Below are 19912 nucleotides of genomic sequence, written 5' to 3'. Positions count from 1 at the left end.
AGACGTAAGAAGGTGCAAAGCATGAGCTTATGTGCACACTGGAAGGACTTGGAAGAATACGTAGAGAGATGTATGTACTTACATAGGGCGTCGTAGCTACTGAACATAAACTCTGGTGGTAATTGATGGAGCTTGGTGAGGTCGCCATAGCCTTGACCCGAAGTGGCTCCTTTTAAATGCCTTGGCAGATCTCCAGTTCAGCCCACCATGTTGCCCACTACTATACCACTTCATATCGTCTCATCGCGTCTCTACTGGATCAGCATTAGCTTGACACACTTCCGGCTCATGCTGCTACGCCGAGTGGTCTTTCCACGACATGTAGTCGCACCATATGCTCGAGCCTATGCTGCTCGTGCTTCGCCAAAATCACTACCGCGCCGGCAACATGCACCATCTGCAGCTAGGCAAGAGTCAGCTTCCTCGACCACAGGGCAGACGTCCTCTGGGGCTCCACGTCGTGCATGGCTTATCACTGGCACGTTTGGTGTTGGTCTAGGCTTCTACACCCTACAGCTCTATCTTGCGGCCTCGAAGCCCTGCCACAACCCTCATATTGCGGATCTGGCGCAACAGAAGGATGTTGCGGTACGTTATGATTACACAGCCTCGAGTTTCGACTCAGATGTCGGCTTATCTGAGCTGTTGATGGGCATCAATGGCATCCGTAAAAAGCTTGCACAGAAGTGTCATGGCGAGGTTCTGGAAGTGAGTTGTGGTACGGGCAGGAACCTCGGATACTACAGCCTGAACAGCGCAAGTGGCATAGTGAGCACCTTGAGCTTCAACGATCTGTCCTCACAAATGATCGATGTTTGTCGGAATAAGTGGGAGACAATATATGGTTTCAAGGCTAGATCCGGGCAGCTAAGGCACGATCTTAAGGTACGTTTCATGACTGGGTCTGCTTTGGAACCTATGCCTTTGTCGCCGAATGGTAAGAAGTACGACACCATCTTCCAAACCATGGGACTCTGCAGCACTGCCGCTCCTCTCCAGCTGCTCGAGAACATCATTGCGCACCTTGATACTTCGAAGCCTGACTCCCGGATCCTGCTGTTGGAGCATGGTCGGTCCTACATGCCATGGATGAACAACATCCTCGACGAATCTGCAGAGAAGCATGCTGAATTGCATGGATGCTGGTTCAATCGTGATATTGGGCAGCTGGTGCAGGAGGCAGCGGAGAAGACTGGTATGGAGATCGTCGGGGAGCGTCGACACCACTTCGGCACGACTTGGGTCTTTGAGCTGAAGCCTTCCGATGAGCTTGTCAAGCGTACCTCCAGCAGTTTGGGTGCTCCATCGACTAGTGTACAAACTGCGTCCAATGAGAGCACAACTTGGCTCAATAGAATTGGTTGGAAATGAGACCGAAGATTCGAAGATGCTGTTCTCGGGTCTACTGCCATTTCAATGATCAGTCGTCTTCGCGGGTTTGAGCTCAGGGTTGGTGCTCTACATTTGATTCGCATGGTAAGCCATCCTTCACAATCACCCCACCATTTTTAATCCCTCGCAATGATGAATTGAATGTCCAAAATATGTTTCAAGACGGGGCAGAACAAATCTTGTTGAGAAATCCATTCTCCTGACGCACAAGCAACCTCCATCAATCACAAAGCACTTCCGTGAAGTCGCTATTTGTATTTGCTAATGTACAATAGGGCTCATGCAACTGTACCCGACAAATACCAGCAATCGAAAGTCAGAGCCGACACAGAGTGTTTGCTCGCGACTCCAGCTTCAGCCTGGGGCCAAGGTTGGCGACCATCAGACATCGTCTTCGTCCAAGCCTGATCAGCCTCTGCGGTATGATTCCGAACGGCCCACCTGGGTCCCGTGGGCTTTGAGGTCATGATCTTCTATCTCAGCAGCACATCGCGAGCAGGACAGAGCATAGAGGTCGTTAGACCGCCTGTCCAACGATCCGCATCTGCCGCATTGGACTGCAAGCTGTACGATGCACAGTAGCAAGGCTGCTGGCCAGATAGACAGGAAGAGACGACATTCAGAGCACTTCGCTAAGGTTGTAAGAGTCGATAGCAGTGGCTCGAGATCTGCCAGTCAGACATATATAGCCAAGCGGCATGACACACTTCGATTCATCGTGAGCAGCAGCACATGCGAGCATAAGCGCTTCAGGACTCGATATGAGAGCAGCCGAGCTTGCAGCGGAGATGGTTTCAGGCTACATGCTATATGCTATTCGCGCGCCAGTGACCGTCCAGCAGACCTGTTTGCGCCGTAAAGCCAGTTGTTATATCCCGACAATCTATTCGTACAACACACTGCCTCTCGCAGCCCAAATCCACTCACGCAGCCAGCCACTTCCGAGCTCGCGCTCATTCTCCAAACCTCTACTCATACATCCTGTTGCCTGCGCGAGTGAAATGCATCATACAATCTACCGTTACATCGGCCGTTATTTGTGTCGTTTTCCCGAGGGTCGACGCTCAATAATCATCGAACATATCGTCCAGTTCTGCCACCCCGATATTCTCTGGACTTTGTAGATTCTCCCACGCGAAAGCTGAGTCGGAAAGAGCGAAGTCGGCTTTCGATTCCACGTCGAGTATCATGGGTTCCATTGTTGTAATCTCGGACTCCGCTTTCCCGGGCGAAGTTATGGTGTCGATGTGGAGCTCAACGTGTGGTTGAATGATGGGACTGCTGAATTCCATGATGGCGGACGGCAGTCTCAGATGCTCGGCGTGACCGAAGAGTGCAGCCGCGTCATTGCAATGCTTGAGCGCAGCAGTCTCCTCAGACTCCTCAATCGACATGGTGACACTGTCGGTGTCACGTTCAGCACCGGCCGTGGCGTCGGCTTGCTCCATCTTGACATCTTCTCCCTGGCTGTTGCGCCTCAATTGCGCTTGCTCGTAGAGATGACTGGCGGTCTGCTTGAAGTCACGCTCCTCACGTTCCAGCTGTGGGCTAGCTGCCCGTTTGTTTTGCGACAGACTCGAGGATCGCGAGTCACGGGTCACGGAGCTACGGTTCGAGAACGGTCCGCCAGGTGTTGGTGGATGCTCAACATTCTCTTCGTCGAGCTCAGGTGATGAGAGGTCGACCTCCGGCGATAGTGATAGAGTGTTTCGTCGTCGGTTATAGCGCTCGTCCTCGTCTGCTGCCGATGCCGATGACTGTGGGGGCGACAGCGTCCTCTTAAGCTCGGGTAGTGGTGGTGGCACATCCGGTATTGGCTGGTGTGGTGTTGTCGTGAGGTAAAAGTACAATCGGCGAGGATGTACAGCAGACAGGTCTTTTGCCAATGGACATTGACTAACAGCCGGCCACGATCGGTTGAGGTATGCTGTTAGTCGTGATGAGATGAGTGCACACGGGTTTGCGGATCTGGAGAGCTTGTCAGTAGGTGTTTACATGAGTCTTGTCAGGCGTGGTGGACCTACTTCTCTACACAATGCAACTCTGCTGCCAGTAAGATCGCCAGCTCCTTGACCAGCAGAGGTCTGTTCGCAGTCCGCTCCAACTGCTGGATCGTGGCTGCGACAATGTTGTCGTTGATGCCTTCCAAGTCGACCTTGTTCGTGCCTTCCGCGCGTGGTGAAAGTGGCGGTGATAGCTCCTTCGCATGCTTCGGCTTCTCTTCTTTTATTCTGATCGTTGTCGTGCGTGGCGGACTCATCAACCCAGGCGGCGGCGATGTCGAGCCATGCGACCTTTTCGACTTCTTCACTGGTCGACTATCTCCCTCGGCAGCCGTGCTCGGCGGTGAAGGATGCGAGATCGTTCTCGACCGTTTGGGTACAGTGATGCCAAGCGTTGACAAGGAGATAGACTTCCGTCTGGTATTGTAAGGCATGGTGGTCGTCATTGATGCTGGGTATATTCGTCTTTGCGGCAACGCCCATCAAAAATGTTATGTCGAGTTCCAGTGACAGCGCAGCGCCTACAGCAAAAAGTCGCGACAGGCAGCGGATGTTTGGTGCTGCAAGAATGAGAGCTATCCCACAATGATTCGTTGCTGGGTGGGTCGCATGCAGCTAAAGCAAGGCTAATCCGTCATGCAGATTCCCGGTCAGCCCTCTCACGTTATGTCGTGCCGTGATGTTAGAGGGTGTTTGTGTCGGATCAGAGATGCTGTGATGGTTGGCAAGGGAGAGCAACACAGCAATAGGAGTGGTCTGTGGCAAGCAAAAGGAATTCGCAATGACGCAGCGTAGTTACCCGGGCGAAACACCAACGATACGACTTTCAGGAGGGATCTTCCAATTGTGTTTGGACAGGCTCGTTGCAAAGAATCCACCGAAGCCGTGCCGCCTCGTATAAGCGTTGCCGGAACGCTGACCACAATCACGCTAGCAAAGATGGCTACTCCACTCAAGGCAGTAGTGACTTTGGACTGCAAACCACTCGAACATCGGTACATGCGATAGGTCACAGCCCAAGCTGCTCAGCAAACGAACGTCTGCCTGGGCCCTGGAGCCGCGCTCGTGGTCACACACACCACGGCTCGCCACACTTCTTCGTGAGATGTTCTGCGCGGAACCGGCTTCGTCACATTCGAGCCGCCATATCGGCAACTCTGCTAGCTACATTAGCGAGAAACTTATATTAGCACGTTTTCGATCTTCGCCGGCCACGTACGACCAATCACATTACTGGCTCGGGCTTGTTGCACTTACATGACGATGAATTAGCTCCTTGCGCACGCGACAGACTTTTGTGAACCTGGAGATATTCGTGAGCCACGAGGACCATGTCGACGACCAGTCCCACTTACACCACAGAAACGTGCTGCACCCCACGGAGCTCAACTCATTTCGACGCCAGTGATCAATCTCACGTCGTTCGACACTGCCTGCATCTTGCTCAAAGCTGCCTGACTACAGTTTGAGACGGTGAAGACTGCAGGTAATGATCTGCCGCTGGATGCAGGTACCTGCAGCACCAAAAACCGCCATCTTCGATGCACGCGACTTGTAGTTTGCATTGTACTGTTTGGAGAGTAGTGGGTATCGCGTCCTTTGTGGCAACATCACTATTGGATGATGGGCCCTATGCTGTTGTCGTGGAATCTTCATCTTCAATTCAAGACATGCATGCGGCACGATTGGGGAACAGAGTCAACCATAAATGTATGTTTTGAAAATCAACTGCTCGTCCGAGTCATTGCAAAACGCAGCTAGAAACCTTCTTATCAGAATGCTTTACCTAGACGTCCTCATGCGACACAGACCTCAGTCTTCAAGTCTTGGCATCATCACATTCCGATGTGATCATAGGAATGGGTTCAGCCTCCTTTCGTGCGGGAGTCAGCCACATTGATCGCGCTGAAGGCCGACATTCGAGCAATCTACACTGCCCAGTACCGAGAGCGTTTTAGACGACCTGACTCCGTGTGCATTCATCAGAGGACCCAGCACGATCCGTGCTACTGCTGCCACGTAGTATTGCCAGGACGTTCTACCTGCGTCTCTGTCCATTCCAGCTCCAAAATTCAGCGTGCGCATCTATGCTTGACTGTCGCTGAAAGCAAAAGAAAGTGCTAAAGTACCAGCGTCCTCGCCAGAACCGCAAGAGATCCAACGTACCCGTAAATTTCTCTCTCAGCTCGGGACTATCAAAACTCCATGGAGCGTATACAAGTAAGCCTGCTGCGTAAGACAGATGCACATGGACTTCAGGAAGACCTGGTCCTGTCACTGGCCATCTCGCGTGTATCATACAACTGTGCAGTATTCGGGAAGGGCGAGCTTGATGCTGCAGGTTGGATCAGGATACTCCGTACCGCACCATCCTTCGCAATACCGACGATGACAAGATGTGGAAGTTCATGATCAAAAGGAAAGTATAGCTGGCGATGCCTGTACTGGGTGAGCCACACAAGCGGTGTTCTTGGAACTACGATGAGCCGAGTTAATTAAACCTGAACATCTTCGAATCGAGACCCCAGGCGGAATCTTTTTCTGGAAAGACTGAGGTTAGCTACCAAGAACAGCCGTGGCCTGCTGTTCGTGAAGGCCTCCATTGCTATCGTGGCCTGTTCAATGACATACGTGGCACCGACTCTAGTCGACAGATCAGAGTGTGGAATACCAGCAGTTGACGTCCGCTTGGACACCACGCTACAGCCAACGCGGCGAATAACGCAGACTGCCACCCTCGTCGGCACCGCAGTCAACACCTTTCGATTAACATAGCAGAGATTATTGGGATGGAGTTGATCCGCGCCTTACGATATCGCTACCTTGTTAGCACGACTATCTTTATATGACAAATTGCCACGCACATTTCAAGAATGTCATTTGCATCGTCATACTCACCCACTTTCGAGACATCAGATGATGTGACTGCTCATTGGGCAGCACTCGTACGTATCCGATCATGCACTTGCCTTAACAATCAGAACATGCTCTGCAGTACAACACGAGCACCATCTGAGCGGTCTCGAACGAACATCGACGCAAACAGATGCTTGCGCCGATTTGTGTCCTTGCCACCACAGCAGGCTCCGTACCTTTCCGATGTCGCGAGGCAGCAGAAATTTCTCGGCTTCCACGCAAACAGCGCTGCAGCCAGCCGGGCGCAAACACGTACGATAGAGTAGTTGTCCAGCCTTGCCCGTGTAAGAATTATGCGAACTCTTTCTCTCGTTCCAGACAGCTGTCATCCGGCCTGAGGTGTTTGCCAGACTATCGCTTGTGCAGCCTTTCGAACATGGTTGGTTCCTCGTTCGCCCCGCTAGCAGAAAGGTGAGTCACCAGTGGGGATGGTGGACCAGTCAGTCGCACTTTATCGCATCGCATCGTTTGCCTCGATAGCTTGATGAGGCGGCGCATGTGCATGGTACAAGCAATACGTCGAAGTAATGAAATGTATACTACAGACATGTAGTATGAATGCATTCACTGAGATAACATGTCATGCGTTTATGAGTGAACAAAGAAAGCCACCTGTTGAAACGCGTCACGGCCCCTTTGCTTCACATGTGAAGACGCCGCTAGTCCTACTTCGGCGAGCTAATTCTGCTGCCTGCGACTACAAATAGGGAAGCCGCCGCCCTCATGAACTTCGCGAGGCAATTGCGACCGACCCCACGCACTCGCCTGATCTTCGGCTTTCTACCTTCCTCTTCGAAAAGTTTGCCCACCATCATCATCCGCAAACACATCTCCACACACAGAGATCACATAGCCACATACTAAAACCGTCCATCCACGCGAACAAGCGTCTTCTCTCTCACATCAATCGGCAACTCGGAAGGCTGGACGCAAACTGTGCGCGACTTCTCTGGTGCCTGCTGGTGGACGGCATTTTCTTACTTCTTCTTCCTTAGGCTCGTGAGACTTTCAGTAGTACTTCGCTTGCCTAAACCTGCGCGCGCAGTCATCACTGTCCTCACTTTTGAGACAGCGAAACGCGCCTCACTTACTTGAACACGATCGACATATCGGCGGACTGACTGTCTGAGGGCACCATCTGCAACCATGGATCCCAACGGCACCTCCATCTCCCACCCGGCGAACGTGCAAGAGGTCCAGGAGTTTGCCTCGAATTACCACCAGGCGCCTTGGTTCCCAGCGGAAAACGCAGGAATGGCCAAGAAAGAGGTCAAGACGGTTGACAGCGACATGAGCAATGGTGCGGTGGCGCCACCTGCTGCCGTTGAGGCTCCCAGCACGGCGGACACCTCTATTCATGCGTCGGGCATCGTGCCTCTCCTGCAGAATATTGTTGCGACCGTCAACCTCGATACCCGCCTGTAGGTATAGTCTGGCACATTTGCACGAGAGCTAATCTAACACCACACCTCGCAGTGATCTAAAGACTATTGCGCTGCACGCTCGCAACGCTGAGTACAATCCCAAGCGTTTCGCTGCCGTGATCATGCGTATCCGCGAGCCGAAGACGACGGCACTGATCTTCGCCTCCGGCAAGATGGTCGTCACTGGAGCCAAGTCTGAGGATGACAGCAAGCTCGCAAGCCGCAAGTACGCGCGCATCATTCAGAAACTCGGTTTCAATGCAAAGTTCTCCGAGTTCAAGATTCAGAACATCGTCGGTTCTTGCGACATCAAGTTCCCGATTCGCCTCGAGGGTTTGGCTAGCCGTCATCACATGTTCAGCTCTTACGAGCCTGAGCTCTTCCCCGGTCTCATCTACCGCATGATGAAGCCCAAGATTGTGTTGCTCATCTTCGTCTCTGGCAAGATTGTGCTCACTGGCGCTAAGGTCCGCGAGGAAATCTACCAGGCCTTTGAGCTCATTTACCCTGTGCTCTCCGACTTCCGCAAGACCTAAAGATGCATCCATCAACCAACCACAACGGCATGATTGTACTATTATTTACGACACACCAGCAGAACGCTGCAGAGGTTTAATGCCGACCTCGACACTATTTCCACAGCTCGCATGACGCGACGCAACTGCACTTCAGCAACAAGACTGAACTGCTTGCGTCATGTTCGAAGCTTGATCATCATTGTTTACCGATTGTTTCCAGCATGGCGAGGAGCTCCGGCGTTTTCATTTTCAGCCTCCAGGGTGCAGGCTTTCATCGGCACGAGTTTTCGAGCCGCCTCAACAAGAATTGTTTCGCCCTCCGATAGAAGAGATTGAAGCTTCTGCAACAATAGCAGAGACTACCGGCTGCGAGGCCTCATTTACAATGGTCCAACAAAACGAGGGCCAAACAAAGATTGACGAAATGAAGGAGGATGGGGAAGCATGGCATGCAGCATTCTTTTCGTAACACCACTTTGGCACGCAGGGCTGTAGATCAGCATCTGGTAGCTTGAGGCAAAGGGAGTGTGCGATACGAAGATGTTTTAGTGAGATGATGCGGTGGCTCAGGTAGTGCACCGATATGCCAACGATCTGCTCATGACATATATCTTATCTTCTCGTCTTGTTCTTGCTTGACTTCGCTAAGCCGCCCAGCTGTCATGTCGGTCTTGCGGGAGCTGCTGTTGTTATGTGCACCTCGCGGTTAAGATCTGAATATCAGCGAGTATGAGATAGAGGTGTGGTCGCGTCAGTCCGCGTTGTTGCGTGCCTTCCATCCCTCGTTGCAAATGCAGCTCCACAGTCGTACGATTGCGATGCTGACATAGAGCAATTGTTATAGTAATGTGATACTAGCTTCTCCATGTACTACAGGATACTGCTAAAGTACATCTGCCTCCTGCGAATTACTGGAACAAGAGCTGTAGCCATTGCGCTGACGGTGTACCTCGACTCTACTCTTTGCTCTCCTCCCAGATCCGCTCCATGGTCGCCACAACCATGGACACCAAACCCAGCCACATGACCTCTCGCGTCAATCACAGCGACAGCCGTATACTAGCCCTCACAACACTAATCTGCCTCGCCTCCGCAATCTACGGCCTCATCCAGCTCGACTCATTGCTCGACTCCTTCTACATCTTCAACCCCCCAGACCTGCACAACCTCTCCCTCCAAGCAATCTCCCTCCACGGCACCAACACCTCCGGCATCGTCTCCCACATCGTCACCACCCTCCACCAGGACCCAAAGTTATCACCCTACTTAAGTATCAATGAAGGATGGATCTTCAACAACGCCGGTGGCGCCATGGGCGCAATGTACATCATCCACGCCAGTGTCACGGAATACCTTATCATCTTCGGCACCGCTTTGGGGACAGAAGGCCATACGGGTCGACATACAGCAGATGATTACTTCCATATCTTGTCCGGGACACAATATGCTTACGCGCCTGGTCCAGATGTCTTCGAGCCGGAGGTCTATCCGGCAGGTTCTGTGCATCATCTAAGACGGGGAGAGGTGAAGCAGTATTCTATGCGTGAGGCATGTTTCGCGCTTGAGTATGCTAGGGGATGGATTCCTGGGATGCTTGCTTTTGGGTATGCAGATACGTTTTTTAGTATATTGGGTTTTTGGACGTTGTGGAGGACGACTTGGGTTACTGGGTGGGAGATGGTCGGAAATTTGTTGATTGGGAAGATGTGATAGCATCTGCTGATTAGATATTGTGTGGAGTGCTACTGCAATGCATCCACTTCTCACGATTATGCACTATCTCGCATATCCTCTAGATATGGATGCAAGAGTCCACCATAACGCCGGCTCAGAACCACGACTTTGTATCGCGAAAAGACTATTCTTCTAAGATGTAACACTTCAAGCCTTGGCTGGCTTCCTGCCAACCATCAAATACATAGGTGTGAACAGCTTCTCCTTACCGCCAGCAACCAAGCAGTCGGCAGCCAACGCCAATGAATCCGCCGTCTTCTGCGTCCCTTTCGGCGCAAACTTGATCATCTCCAATGCACCTACGAACCGATGCACCAATCCACGTCCAACATGCGTCATGCGAACCAAGGTGGGAAAGTCCCAGATGCTCTGCATATATCTCAAATCACCCGACAATGGCCAGTACCAAGGCAACTCGTCCGGTCGATCCGCCATATCCTCATTCACTTCTAATTTGAACCCGGCGGCTTTCATGGCGTCGAGCGCAACGTCAATCTTCTCCATGTTGCTGATGCCGTCGCCTTGCTCGATGCCGAGGCGGATCTCGCGGTGGTGCGCATCGTCGTTGTTGTATTTGTCGGTCATGAGCCATTCGTATACGCCGAATACACCGCCTGGCTTCAATACCCGGAAGATCTCGCTGTAGATGCCTTCGAGACTCGGTGCGTGGACGGTGGCTTCGATGGCGTAGACGGCGTCGAAGGAGTTGTCGGGATATGGCATCTGCATGAAGTCGCCCTTGGTGAAGCTGAGCTTGTGGTCCAGACCCTCTCGCTTGGCGTATTGGGTTGCTCGCTCGATCTGGTAGTCGTTGTTGTTCAGGCCGACTGTGTTGCAGCCTGTGAACTTGACAATCTCGCGTGCGGGACCACCAACACCACAGCCAACATCCAGCACTCGCTGGCCTTCTTGGATGTTCATCTTAAGGGCGAGGTAGTGCTCATGACGGGCAATGGCTTGCTTGAAGGGCTCGCCTTTGCTGAAGCGGGAGAAGTGGAAGGACTGGCCCCAGCCATACTCGTATAGATCGGTGGCGAGGTTGTAGTAGTGGCGTGTGAGTGTGGCATACTCGTCTCGTCGAGCTTTGCGAGTCTCCTCGGTCTCGACGGCGGACGCCTTGTTGTCCCAATGCTTGAAGTACTCGTCAACGGCCTCCTTCTGAGCAGCGTGGTCTTTGCCCATCATGGCCACGAAGCCTTGACGTCCTTCGCCAGTCTTGCCGTGGAGGGCTTTCTTGAAAGCGGCATCTCGCTCCAAGTCCTCCTTCTCGAGTTGCGTCATGTTTGATCGTGGTGCGGCCATGTTGGATGTGTGTAAATGTGTGAGGAAGGGCAAGCAGGTTTGACAATCGTCTGTCGAAGATTTGAGGGAATTCTACGAGTTCAATGGCAATTGGTGGTCCGTCTAATCGTGCCACTTCCTCAACAAATCGTCTCCAATCGAACCACTATTTTCTGGCTGTCGCTAGGAACAGGCCTAGCGTGCCTGCAAGATGGAAGATTTCCAGGGTCTACATTCCTCGCCCATTCTCCGCCCCGTCACGTGCCATGTGGAGGACAATGACATAAGCTTGGCATGTTCTGGAGGTTTTGGGAATCGAGATCCGTAAGCGCTTCACAATACATTCACCATACTATCAGAACCCGCTGTACTCGTCAGAGAGCACTGCGGTATAGGGCAGCATCACCACAGCACCCCACCATCTACGGCCAGGCTCTCCTTAGCACTATGGCGCAAATCAAACAGGATATGAACCGGAGTGGATGGGAGACCACAGACATGCCTTCAGTCTGCGAACGATGCCTGCCCGACAACCCATACGTACAGATGCTGAAGGAGGACCACGGCGCCGAGTGCAAGCTATGCACAAGACCCTTCACTATCTTCCGGTGGAAAGCAGACCGGACCTCCCGACAAAAGCGCACAGGCATATGCTTGACGTGCGCGCGACTGAAGAACTGCTGTCAGTGTTGTATGTTGGATCTTAGCTTCGGATTGCCGATCACGATTCGTGACGCTGCTTTGAAGATGGTTGCGCCTGGCCCACAGAGTGGTATCAATCGAGAGTATTTTGCGCAGAACAACGAGCGGGAGATCGAGGAGGGCAGAGGACTCGAGGGCTATGAGAAGACAGATGAGAAGGCACGAGAGTTGCTGCGGCGGCTGGCGAGTAGTGAGCCGTACTACAAGAAGCAGAGACGGCTGGAAGCGGAAGAAGCAGAGGGCCGACAGAAATTACTGGAAGGTGGTGAGAGCTCAGAAAGCGGACATACACCAGGACCGATACGGACAGCAGACTCGCGGAAGTCTGCTTACGGCTCTGCATATGGAACACGAGGGGGTGCAGCAACGAGCAGTAGAGGTGGCAGAGGTGGTGCGCGACAAGGCCGACCATTCCCTTCTGCGGCTGCTTTGCCTCCACAACCTCAGGACATCCTCCCGCCAGCCGACAAGAACATCACTTCTCTCTTCATCACTGGCGTGGAAGACGACATGCCCGAACACGAACTTCGCACTCACTTCACGCAGTATGGCGCACTACGCAGCGTAGTCTGTTCGCATCGCTCCCATTGCGCTTTCATGAATTATATGGAGCGATCAGGTGCTGAGGCAGCGGCTGAGGCATGTCAAGGTAGGGCCACTGTGAAAGGCGTGCCACTAAGAGTGCAGTGGGGCAAGCCAAAGCCGTTGGACAACATGGACCGTGATCAGAGGATGGAGAATGCTAGGGCTGCACGAGGGCAGGAGCAGAGGGGTAGGAGTGCTGCTGCTGCTGGGAAGAATAAAGCTATTGCGGCAGCGCCAGGTGAAGAAGGTGGCGATGATGATCTTGATGGTTTGGGAGCTGTGGCGCCTCCGCCTGGAGCTGGGGACATTGAGTATGCTGCTATGGCTGGCGAATAGCGATGGGTAGTGCTTCTGAATGGGATTTTTTTATTTTAGCAGGGCGTCGTGGTGCGCGAGGCATGATTGTGTCCAGTCGTTGTTAGGGAGTGGTATTCGGGCTCAAAATTCGGGCTCCGATCGAGGATGCGTATACGTAGACATACACAAAGCCTCCATGAAGTCATGACAGAGCCTCTTATAATGATTTCGATGCATGAAGTAGAATGTTGGTACCCTTGGTCTGTGATGGAGCGTTATTGTATGATCCGTGCGTCTCAAGTGGCAATCAACTTCACGTCTTGGTTCGCGGCGATTCAAACCAAGACAATATCTTTCAATTGGGGTAGTATGCGCGTGTTGTTATCGACTCGCCTCTTTCGATCTCAGCACTCTGCAGGATGCCTACAGTCTGGTAGATATGTTGTGACCGGGAGAAATACCATAAATACGTCAACAAGAGCATTCTCCACCACCAGAGCAGATATGGTGCATCGACTCAAGCTGTCAATCTCCGCCCAGAACGACGAGGATAAAGTTGCTGAGGAGGTCACGCGGCTGGTTGATAATGGTCGATGGCAGTTGTCCGATGGGAATGCACTCGAAGGGGTGTTCAAGTTCAGGACTTTCAAGACTACTTGGGTATGTCTGACACGATCGTTTACTGAAACCGAAATCCATTCCATGAGCAGAGACCTCACCCCTGTAGTAGTCGTCGCTGACATGACTTACAGGAGTTCATGAACAAAGTGGCGGAAAAGTGCAAAGAGCAACGGCATCACCCTGAATGGACTAACGTCTTCAATCGTACGGCTATCAAGTGGACAACGCATACGCCGCGTGGATTGTCATTAAAGGACACATACATGGCAAAGTTCTGCGACGACGTTGCCGAACATCTTGGCGAGCAGTACGAGGCTGACAAGCCGAAAGGTGACGAGACCTTGAAGGTTTGTAGCATCGACGCGGCAGGAGATTGCTGTGCAAGGAAGGAGGGATCGAAATAGAGCTTCGTGTTACGGTGTATGAATGATTACATTACTGACTACCACCATGTTATGACTCTATACTAATGATACGGCAGAGTACGCTCAATCATCTCCTCGCCGCCGTCGTCCTGCGATACCTGGTCGTACTTGTGTCGCAGGCTTGCGTACCCTTGCCTTGATCACCGTGTTAGCAGCTGTAATTCCCTCTCCCATCTTTGCAGGCTCGATGGTCGATCTGTTGCGCTTACATCTTGCTTGCTTTGGTGACTTTGCCGGCTTCTTGGTCTTGGCTTTCCTGTCGACGAGACCCGAGTCCTCGGGCAAGGTAGGGTCTGCCAGCAGATCCTCCTCGTTCTCCTCAACCTCGACTTTGACTGTTGGACTTCGAGAACATGTCTGCTTGCGATCTGGCGTACTGTCTGTCGTGATGGTGAAGTGTACATTCGGTAGATCTCGGAGTGACGGCACTTTGTTGAGTAGATCCTTGTTGTCTTCGATGACGAGATTTTGCAGCGATGGGTGATGCTGAGGTATCAGGCCGAGGAATGACAGGTACATGCCTCGTAAGAGCTGCGAATGGTTGACTGCTGGCGGGCGCAGGACTAATCGTCGTAGGCCCGATATGGTTCTGAATGCTCTGTCGAGCCTTTCTAGCTCCTGTTGATACAAAGCCCAAGCAGTGATACCAGCGAACCCATCCAGTAGCGACGACAGGCTAATGTCTGTGAGATGTAGAGTCACATCATGTATACGAAGCAGGTCCACCGGGTCGCTTCGCTGGACGAGCTCGAAGAATTGTGCTTGTGATGTGAGGGTCAGCGGTCGTTGGTACAAGATCGGGCGCGCTTCCATGTTGATCTGCTTGCAAGTCTGCAGTAAGCGCAGGTCTGAGTCGTCCACCAGTAGTGCCAATGCATAGAAGTCCAGCCGCAGCTCGGCCGGTATCCTGAAGATAGGTGGTGTTGCCAGAATGGGTATTGCCTCAGCTGGGCACGACCAAGAAGAAGACGATGCTGCCAAGTTTGTTGACTCTGCAGGAACCTTCGCCTTGGGTAGATCTGGTACGGCGCGAGGTCTGAGGGTCATTGTATGTCTGTGTTCTGACCCCATGGCCAACAACCAGTGGGATATGTCTTGCATATATCGCGTGAAGGATGTCTCACACTGCACCCGTTGCTTAGGGCCCGAGCAACGGTGTTTGTTAGTCGATGAGCAGGCATAGATCAGCCGTAGACGTGCTTGAGATTGCTCTTCGCATGTGGCTGGCCCAGTGAAGGATAACAAAGAGCTAGGGACCAGTTTCATGCGTAGCCGAGCATGACCATGTCCAGGTTTCCATTGCGGCATTCCCGCCGGCAGTTGACACGCATATCGCAGGCAACGTTGGGCCCGCCGGAGCGTGCTCAGATACCGCATGGCAGCCATCTACCTCATGCCGCGTGAGCTGGGAATGCTCGGCTTGCACATTGAGACTGACGATATACTGAGCTAGGTCGAAAACAGCCAATGTGAGCATACTGACTAGTCCTCGAACGACCTCTTTGGGGTGCTTCAAGCTTAAAGAGGTTTCAGCGCAGAACTGCGGGTGATTTGCATGTGGCTATATCACCGTTGAAGCTTCAGTCAGATCCACTCGTTGCGCGTATGGAGCTTGGGCGTGGTTGGTTTCACAACACCGAGCCTCACCGTAGGCTACTACACTGTAGCGTCAGTCCGGTGGTCAGTTCCGTGTGACTTCAAGTAGCTGAATGCTGGCAGCAGAGGAGGTATCTTGTCTGCCAGGATTGCTACTGGGCTGCACACCGGCGAGCACATCGTCAAGCTAAGAGGCTCGGGAAGTTTTTGTGCTAGCGCATCAACAGAAAAATTGGCAGCCCACCAGGACGTCAAGAAAACTCGAAGGCGACAGGAAGGTCAACATGGCGTCAGGCCCGGCAGGGCATTCGCGTGGTTCGCATGAGGTTGTCCTAAACCTACATCCCGCGTTGGCTGAAGCAAGTTCGGCAAAAGCTGCAATGCACCGAGGAAGTCCGGTGAGACATGCAGACAATAGTGCCTCCTCCTGCAACAAGGGCTGGGACGGCTCTCAGGAACCAGCGCTTGGGCGTAGGGAAGGCATGTCTGGTGAAATAGGAGCGCAAAGCAGCTTTCTTGCTCGTGGGGAAGCAGGGATAAATGCAAGTGATGTCTCGAGGGAAGAGAAAGGAAGTGATGTCGTGGGGATGTCTCACATCTCGCAGCGGCAAAACGCCCGCGTGGCTGCCACATGCTTGCGATTGTTCTCGACCTCTGTCCTCTTCACCTTAGCGTCTGCTCCTGAAATCATCACGAGGGCTGCCTATGTGGAGTTCTGATACTCGCGCCGACAGTTTGGTTGACAGGCTTGCAGGACCATACAGCCGGTCCAAGATACAGTTCCCAGGGATGTGGATCGAGGATCGCGATTGAGGCGGATCCAATTGAGCTCAATGTAGACTTTCACAGACGCCACGATGCTCAGGCACCCTACTTCCGCGCGACCTATTGCATCTAGGACCCAGGACCACATAGCTTCGGCTAAAGTTTGTCGTGCCCCATCCTCATCGAACGCCATCATCATCAGTATTTGGAACCAAGCAACTTTGAGTCATCCAGCTAAGAAGTGGCGGCCCAGACCCGGCCACGACACAGCTTCAACACAGCGAGCCATATGTGAGCACCACCACAACGAGGCTAAAGACTCAACGGCCTGCTTCAAGAGCCCACAAGTATGCTCAAACGCCACAATTAAGACGGCGTGCAGACGACACCTACACCTTCGCTTACACGGATGGCGATCTCCACGTGGACCACACGTGCGCAGATGGCGTATGCATAATGCAGGCCACCCCCTCTCATGTACCTACTACAGTCGAGCTACAGCAAGCACGAGTTGGGCGTACATCGCCACAGCCACATGGTAAGGTGTCACAGTCTTAGTGTAAGCGAATATGCATTGCTAGTACGAGCTACAATGGTGACAGACCGCGCCCCCGACCATATGCCACTGACGAGGCTTGGAAGCGTTTTCCCAGCCCTTCATGTCGACCACGCTACTGCTGCGTAGATACTCGAGTGTAGCCAAGGACATGACCGTGTGGCGTTGTGCCAGCTCTTCTTCGACGATTCAGATCCTGCACATGTGAGCAGTACGGAAGGTTGGGCTCCATGTGTTTGCAGTCATGCATGCTCGAACTTACACCACGATTCATCACGAGATTAAAAACTTACCAGATAGTTTGCTACGTGCATGACAGTTCATCGTTCTGCGCAAAGCATGATTCGACGGCATTGTGGCTTGAAAGGACGAGGTAGACGATGATCAATGGCTTATCGTACCGTGAAAAGCACGCTATGCTCCGTGCTAACGCGACCTAGTTACACCACCACCACAAAAAGCCAGTAAGACAAAGTCGGAATCCCATCCCGGGTAGGTCTACAACGCACCACGCCTGTCGCCTTTGTTTGATCTGGCCTCGCTCCGCGCAAGCAACCTGGACTGCAGCCACCACAGGAACTGGGCGCTCACTGATAACCGTCTAGCCCATCCTCTTCACTCGTACTGATTTGGCATGTCTCCTCCCTTACACTCTCAAGAGCTTAGCGCCGTAGTCCGCGATAAGCGACTCCGATGGGAAGGCCATCTCCTCCAACTTCTGCGCGTAAGGTGTCGGGACCTCCGCACCAGTGACACGGACTGGTGGCGCCTTGAGGTAGTCGAAGGCGTATTCCGCGGTAAGGGCGATAATCTCAGCGCCCACGCCGAAGCTTGGAAAGCCGGACTCCACTGCCATCATGTGGCCGGTCTTCTTGACGGACTTGACAATGGCCTCTACGTCAAGAGGCTTGACCGATCGGAGATTGATGACTTCAGCGTCAATGCCGTACTTGCTCTTGAGCTGTTCAGCGGCTACTAGTGATTGGCCAACGCAGCGGGAGAGGGTCACGATGGTGAGGTCTTTGCCAGGTCGCTCGATCTTGGCTTTGCCGAACTGGGTATATTTGTCAGTGGACTGCATGGCTAGACTGTATCTCGACCAATGGACTACGTACCGGAATTACGAAGTCGTCAGATTGAGCCTCTGCGCTCATCGGAAAGGACAGACCGTACAGAAGCTCGTTCTCAAGCACAACGACGGGGTTCGGGTCGCGAATGGCAGCCTTCAACAAACCCTTTGCGTCCTCGGCGGAGTAGGGCGCAACGACCTTCAAACCGGGTATCGAGCCGTACCAAGCTGAGTAGTCCTGTGAGTGTTGAGCTGCAACACCTGATGCGAAACCGTTGGGTCCACGGAAAGTGATGTTGCAAGGCTGAATGCCACCGGACATGTAATGTGTCTTGGCCGCAGAGTTGATGATCTGATCGATGGCCTGCATGGCGAAGTTGAAGGTCATGAACTCGCAGACAGGGTGGAGACCTGCGAGGGCAGCACCGACTGTCAGGCCTGCGAAGCCGGACTCTGTGATGGGACTGTCGATGACTCGCTTCTCGCCAAAGCGGTCTAGCAGGCCTTTCGTAACCTTGTATCTGTAATAGCATATCCGTCAGCTTGACCTCGTGATGCATGCATACTACATCCAGACAGCAAGCCTTCCAGCAGGTGTATGCTTATAGCCTGAATTACACCAGCTCATGCTGATCTTCACATATGTAGCAGCGCTCTGGGAAGACTCACGCGCCATTGTACTGTCCAACCTCCTCACCCAGCACGAAGACCTTCTCATTCTTCTCCATCTCCTCCGCCATCGCCTCGTTCAGTGCATCTCGCACTGTCATTTCCTTGCTACCCGAGGGCGTAGCATATGACCTCCTCAACCTCAATGCTGCCGCCGGTGCAGCCACCCTCTGCAAGCTACATCTGGGGAGTGTTGAAGGGGAGCTGCGGAGGAGCTGTGCAGCTGGTCGGACAAGTCGTGAAGCCACCATCGCGGCGTTGGTGTGAGCTGAAGACGGTGAGGTGCTGGTCCTGGTTGCACGCGACACGGGAGAAATGAGTGAATGGGACGTGGATGCTGTTGTGCTGCCGTTGCTGATGATAAATACTTCCCTTCCCAACAACGCGGATGACTTTCGGCCCTTCGTGAAGCTGGGACCCTGCTGTCTTCCGATCCCCGTTGGCTCGTGCTTCTGCACTATTCTGAGCTTGCGTGACTTCCTCTTCGCACTCCACTCCCGATCATTCACTTCATTTGACAGTTAGGATCGTACGCATCCGGCAGTAGTAGAGCAAGAACAAGAATTGATTAGGAGAGAGATCAGTCGGCATCGGTCACTGTCTCTGTAAAAGAATGCCACGACTGCTAGATCTCCCAGCAGAGCTCCGCCTACATATCTACGAATATGCATTAACAGAGCAATGGCCAATATCCATGATTGACTATGATGAGATGCTGGTGCCGCAAGGACTGAGTACTGCTCTCGCCATACGTCAAGTGGATCGACCACTGCACAACGAGCTCTTGCCTCTGTTCTGGTCGTCAAGCACTTTCCGACTATATGTCGCAGTGGACTCAGAGAGACCAGGCATCAGCACGGGCAGCAAAGACTTCTGTCGATGGCTTGAAGCCATCGGAGATCAAGCTATAGCTTCTCTGCGAAAACTTGAGTTCGTGGTCACCGCTTCTTGCGCGCGGAGGAGAAATGCACTGGCACATCCGAAAGAACCAGGTATCTGGTATAGGACTGAAGCACCTTATTGTACCCGAGTCTCTCTTGTCGATCTTACAAGAGTAAGAACGGGCCATGCCCTTACCGTCGAGGAAGATAACGGCTGTGCGCATATGGACGACATCCTGTCGCGGTTTGACAATGTCGTCAGGTCAACGCTAGGCAACCAAGGCCAACCCGTGGTCACCAAAGGACTAATCAATGACATCTACCAAGCTCTCGCGCGCTGATCACAGCAGATTCGAAGACCCTGCGCCGACTATCGTCGTGCTTTCCTTGTGTAGTGACAGGTCGTTTGGCAGCCAGACCCACATCTTGAGAGAGAGGGACAGCAAGGAGCTTCGTAAGATTGTCGATGGGGATTTAT

At 52.9% G+C, this 19912-nt stretch overlaps 9 protein-coding genes across 9 annotated transcripts; 5 read left to right on the top strand and 4 right to left on the bottom strand.

The window, feature by feature from the left end:
- Window positions 1–207: 207 nt before the first annotated feature.
- Window positions 208–1371, top strand: LTS14_003094 (uncharacterized protein; the record flags this gene model as incomplete). Its single annotated transcript, XM_064835799.1, has 1 exon — window positions 208–1371. One exon carries the CDS (start codon window positions 208–210, stop codon window positions 1369–1371), a length of 1164 nt encoding a protein of 387 aa, XP_064696849.1.
- A 1085-nt stretch (window positions 1372–2456) lies between these two features.
- LTS14_003093 (uncharacterized protein) lies at window positions 2457–3829 on the bottom strand (the record flags this gene model as incomplete). Its single annotated transcript, XM_064835798.1, has 2 exons — window positions 2457–3360; window positions 3417–3829. 2 exons carry the CDS (start codon window positions 3827–3829, stop codon window positions 2457–2459), a joined length of 1317 nt encoding a protein of 438 aa, XP_064696848.1.
- Window positions 3830–7457: 3628 nt separating this feature from the next.
- tbp1 (TATA-binding protein (TBP)) lies at window positions 7458–8271 on the top strand (the record flags this gene model as incomplete). Its single annotated transcript, XM_064835797.1, has 2 exons — window positions 7458–7732; window positions 7788–8271. 2 exons carry the CDS (start codon window positions 7458–7460, stop codon window positions 8269–8271), a joined length of 759 nt encoding a protein of 252 aa, XP_064696847.1.
- Window positions 8272–9255: 984 nt separating this feature from the next.
- ERG2 (C-8 sterol isomerase) lies at window positions 9256–9980 on the top strand (the record flags this gene model as incomplete). The annotated part of the gene is made up of 2 exons (XM_064835796.1): window positions 9256–9777; window positions 9879–9980. 2 exons carry the CDS (start codon window positions 9256–9258, stop codon window positions 9978–9980), a joined length of 624 nt encoding a protein of 207 aa, XP_064696846.1.
- A 154-nt stretch (window positions 9981–10134) lies between these two features.
- Window positions 10135–11289, bottom strand: ERG6 (Delta(24)-sterol C-methyltransferase; the record flags this gene model as incomplete). The annotated part of the gene is made up of 1 exon (XM_064835795.1): window positions 10135–11289. One exon carries the CDS (start codon window positions 11287–11289, stop codon window positions 10135–10137), a length of 1155 nt encoding a protein of 384 aa, XP_064696845.1.
- A 426-nt stretch (window positions 11290–11715) lies between these two features.
- Window positions 11716–12891, top strand: SLT11 (Pre-mRNA-splicing factor slt11; the record flags this gene model as incomplete). Its single annotated transcript, XM_064835794.1, has 1 exon — window positions 11716–12891. The coding sequence occupies one exon, from the start codon at window positions 11716–11718 to the stop codon at window positions 12889–12891; it is 1176 nt and encodes a 391-aa protein (XP_064696844.1).
- A 465-nt stretch (window positions 12892–13356) lies between these two features.
- On the top strand, window positions 13357–13877 carry LTS14_003088 (uncharacterized protein; the record flags this gene model as incomplete). Its single annotated transcript, XM_064835793.1, has 2 exons — window positions 13357–13512; window positions 13605–13877. 2 exons carry the CDS (start codon window positions 13357–13359, stop codon window positions 13875–13877), a joined length of 429 nt encoding a protein of 142 aa, XP_064696843.1.
- Window positions 13878–13939: 62 nt separating this feature from the next.
- On the bottom strand, window positions 13940–14945 carry LTS14_003087 (uncharacterized protein; the record flags this gene model as incomplete). The annotated part of the gene is made up of 2 exons (XM_064835792.1): window positions 13940–14028; window positions 14108–14945. The coding sequence occupies 2 exons, from the start codon at window positions 14943–14945 to the stop codon at window positions 13940–13942; spliced, it is 927 nt and encodes a 308-aa protein (XP_064696842.1).
- A 2516-nt stretch (window positions 14946–17461) lies between these two features.
- PDB1 (pyruvate dehydrogenase E1, beta subunit) lies at window positions 17462–18804 on the bottom strand (the record flags this gene model as incomplete). Its single annotated transcript, XM_064835791.1, has 3 exons — window positions 17462–17869; window positions 17931–18405; window positions 18554–18804. 3 exons carry the CDS (start codon window positions 18802–18804, stop codon window positions 17462–17464), a joined length of 1134 nt encoding a protein of 377 aa, XP_064696841.1.
- Between the last annotated feature and the right edge of the window lie 1108 nt (window positions 18805–19912).

Source organism: Recurvomyces mirabilis, assembly GCF_035927965.1.
Source record: "Recurvomyces mirabilis strain CCFEE 5264 chromosome Unknown scaffold_6, whole genome shotgun sequence".
Taxonomy (NCBI): Eukaryota; Fungi; Ascomycota; class Dothideomycetes; order Mycosphaerellales; family Teratosphaeriaceae; genus Recurvomyces; species Recurvomyces mirabilis.
Note: the sequence above shows the minus strand (reverse complement) of the source record. Positions and strands in the feature narration are given on the sequence as shown.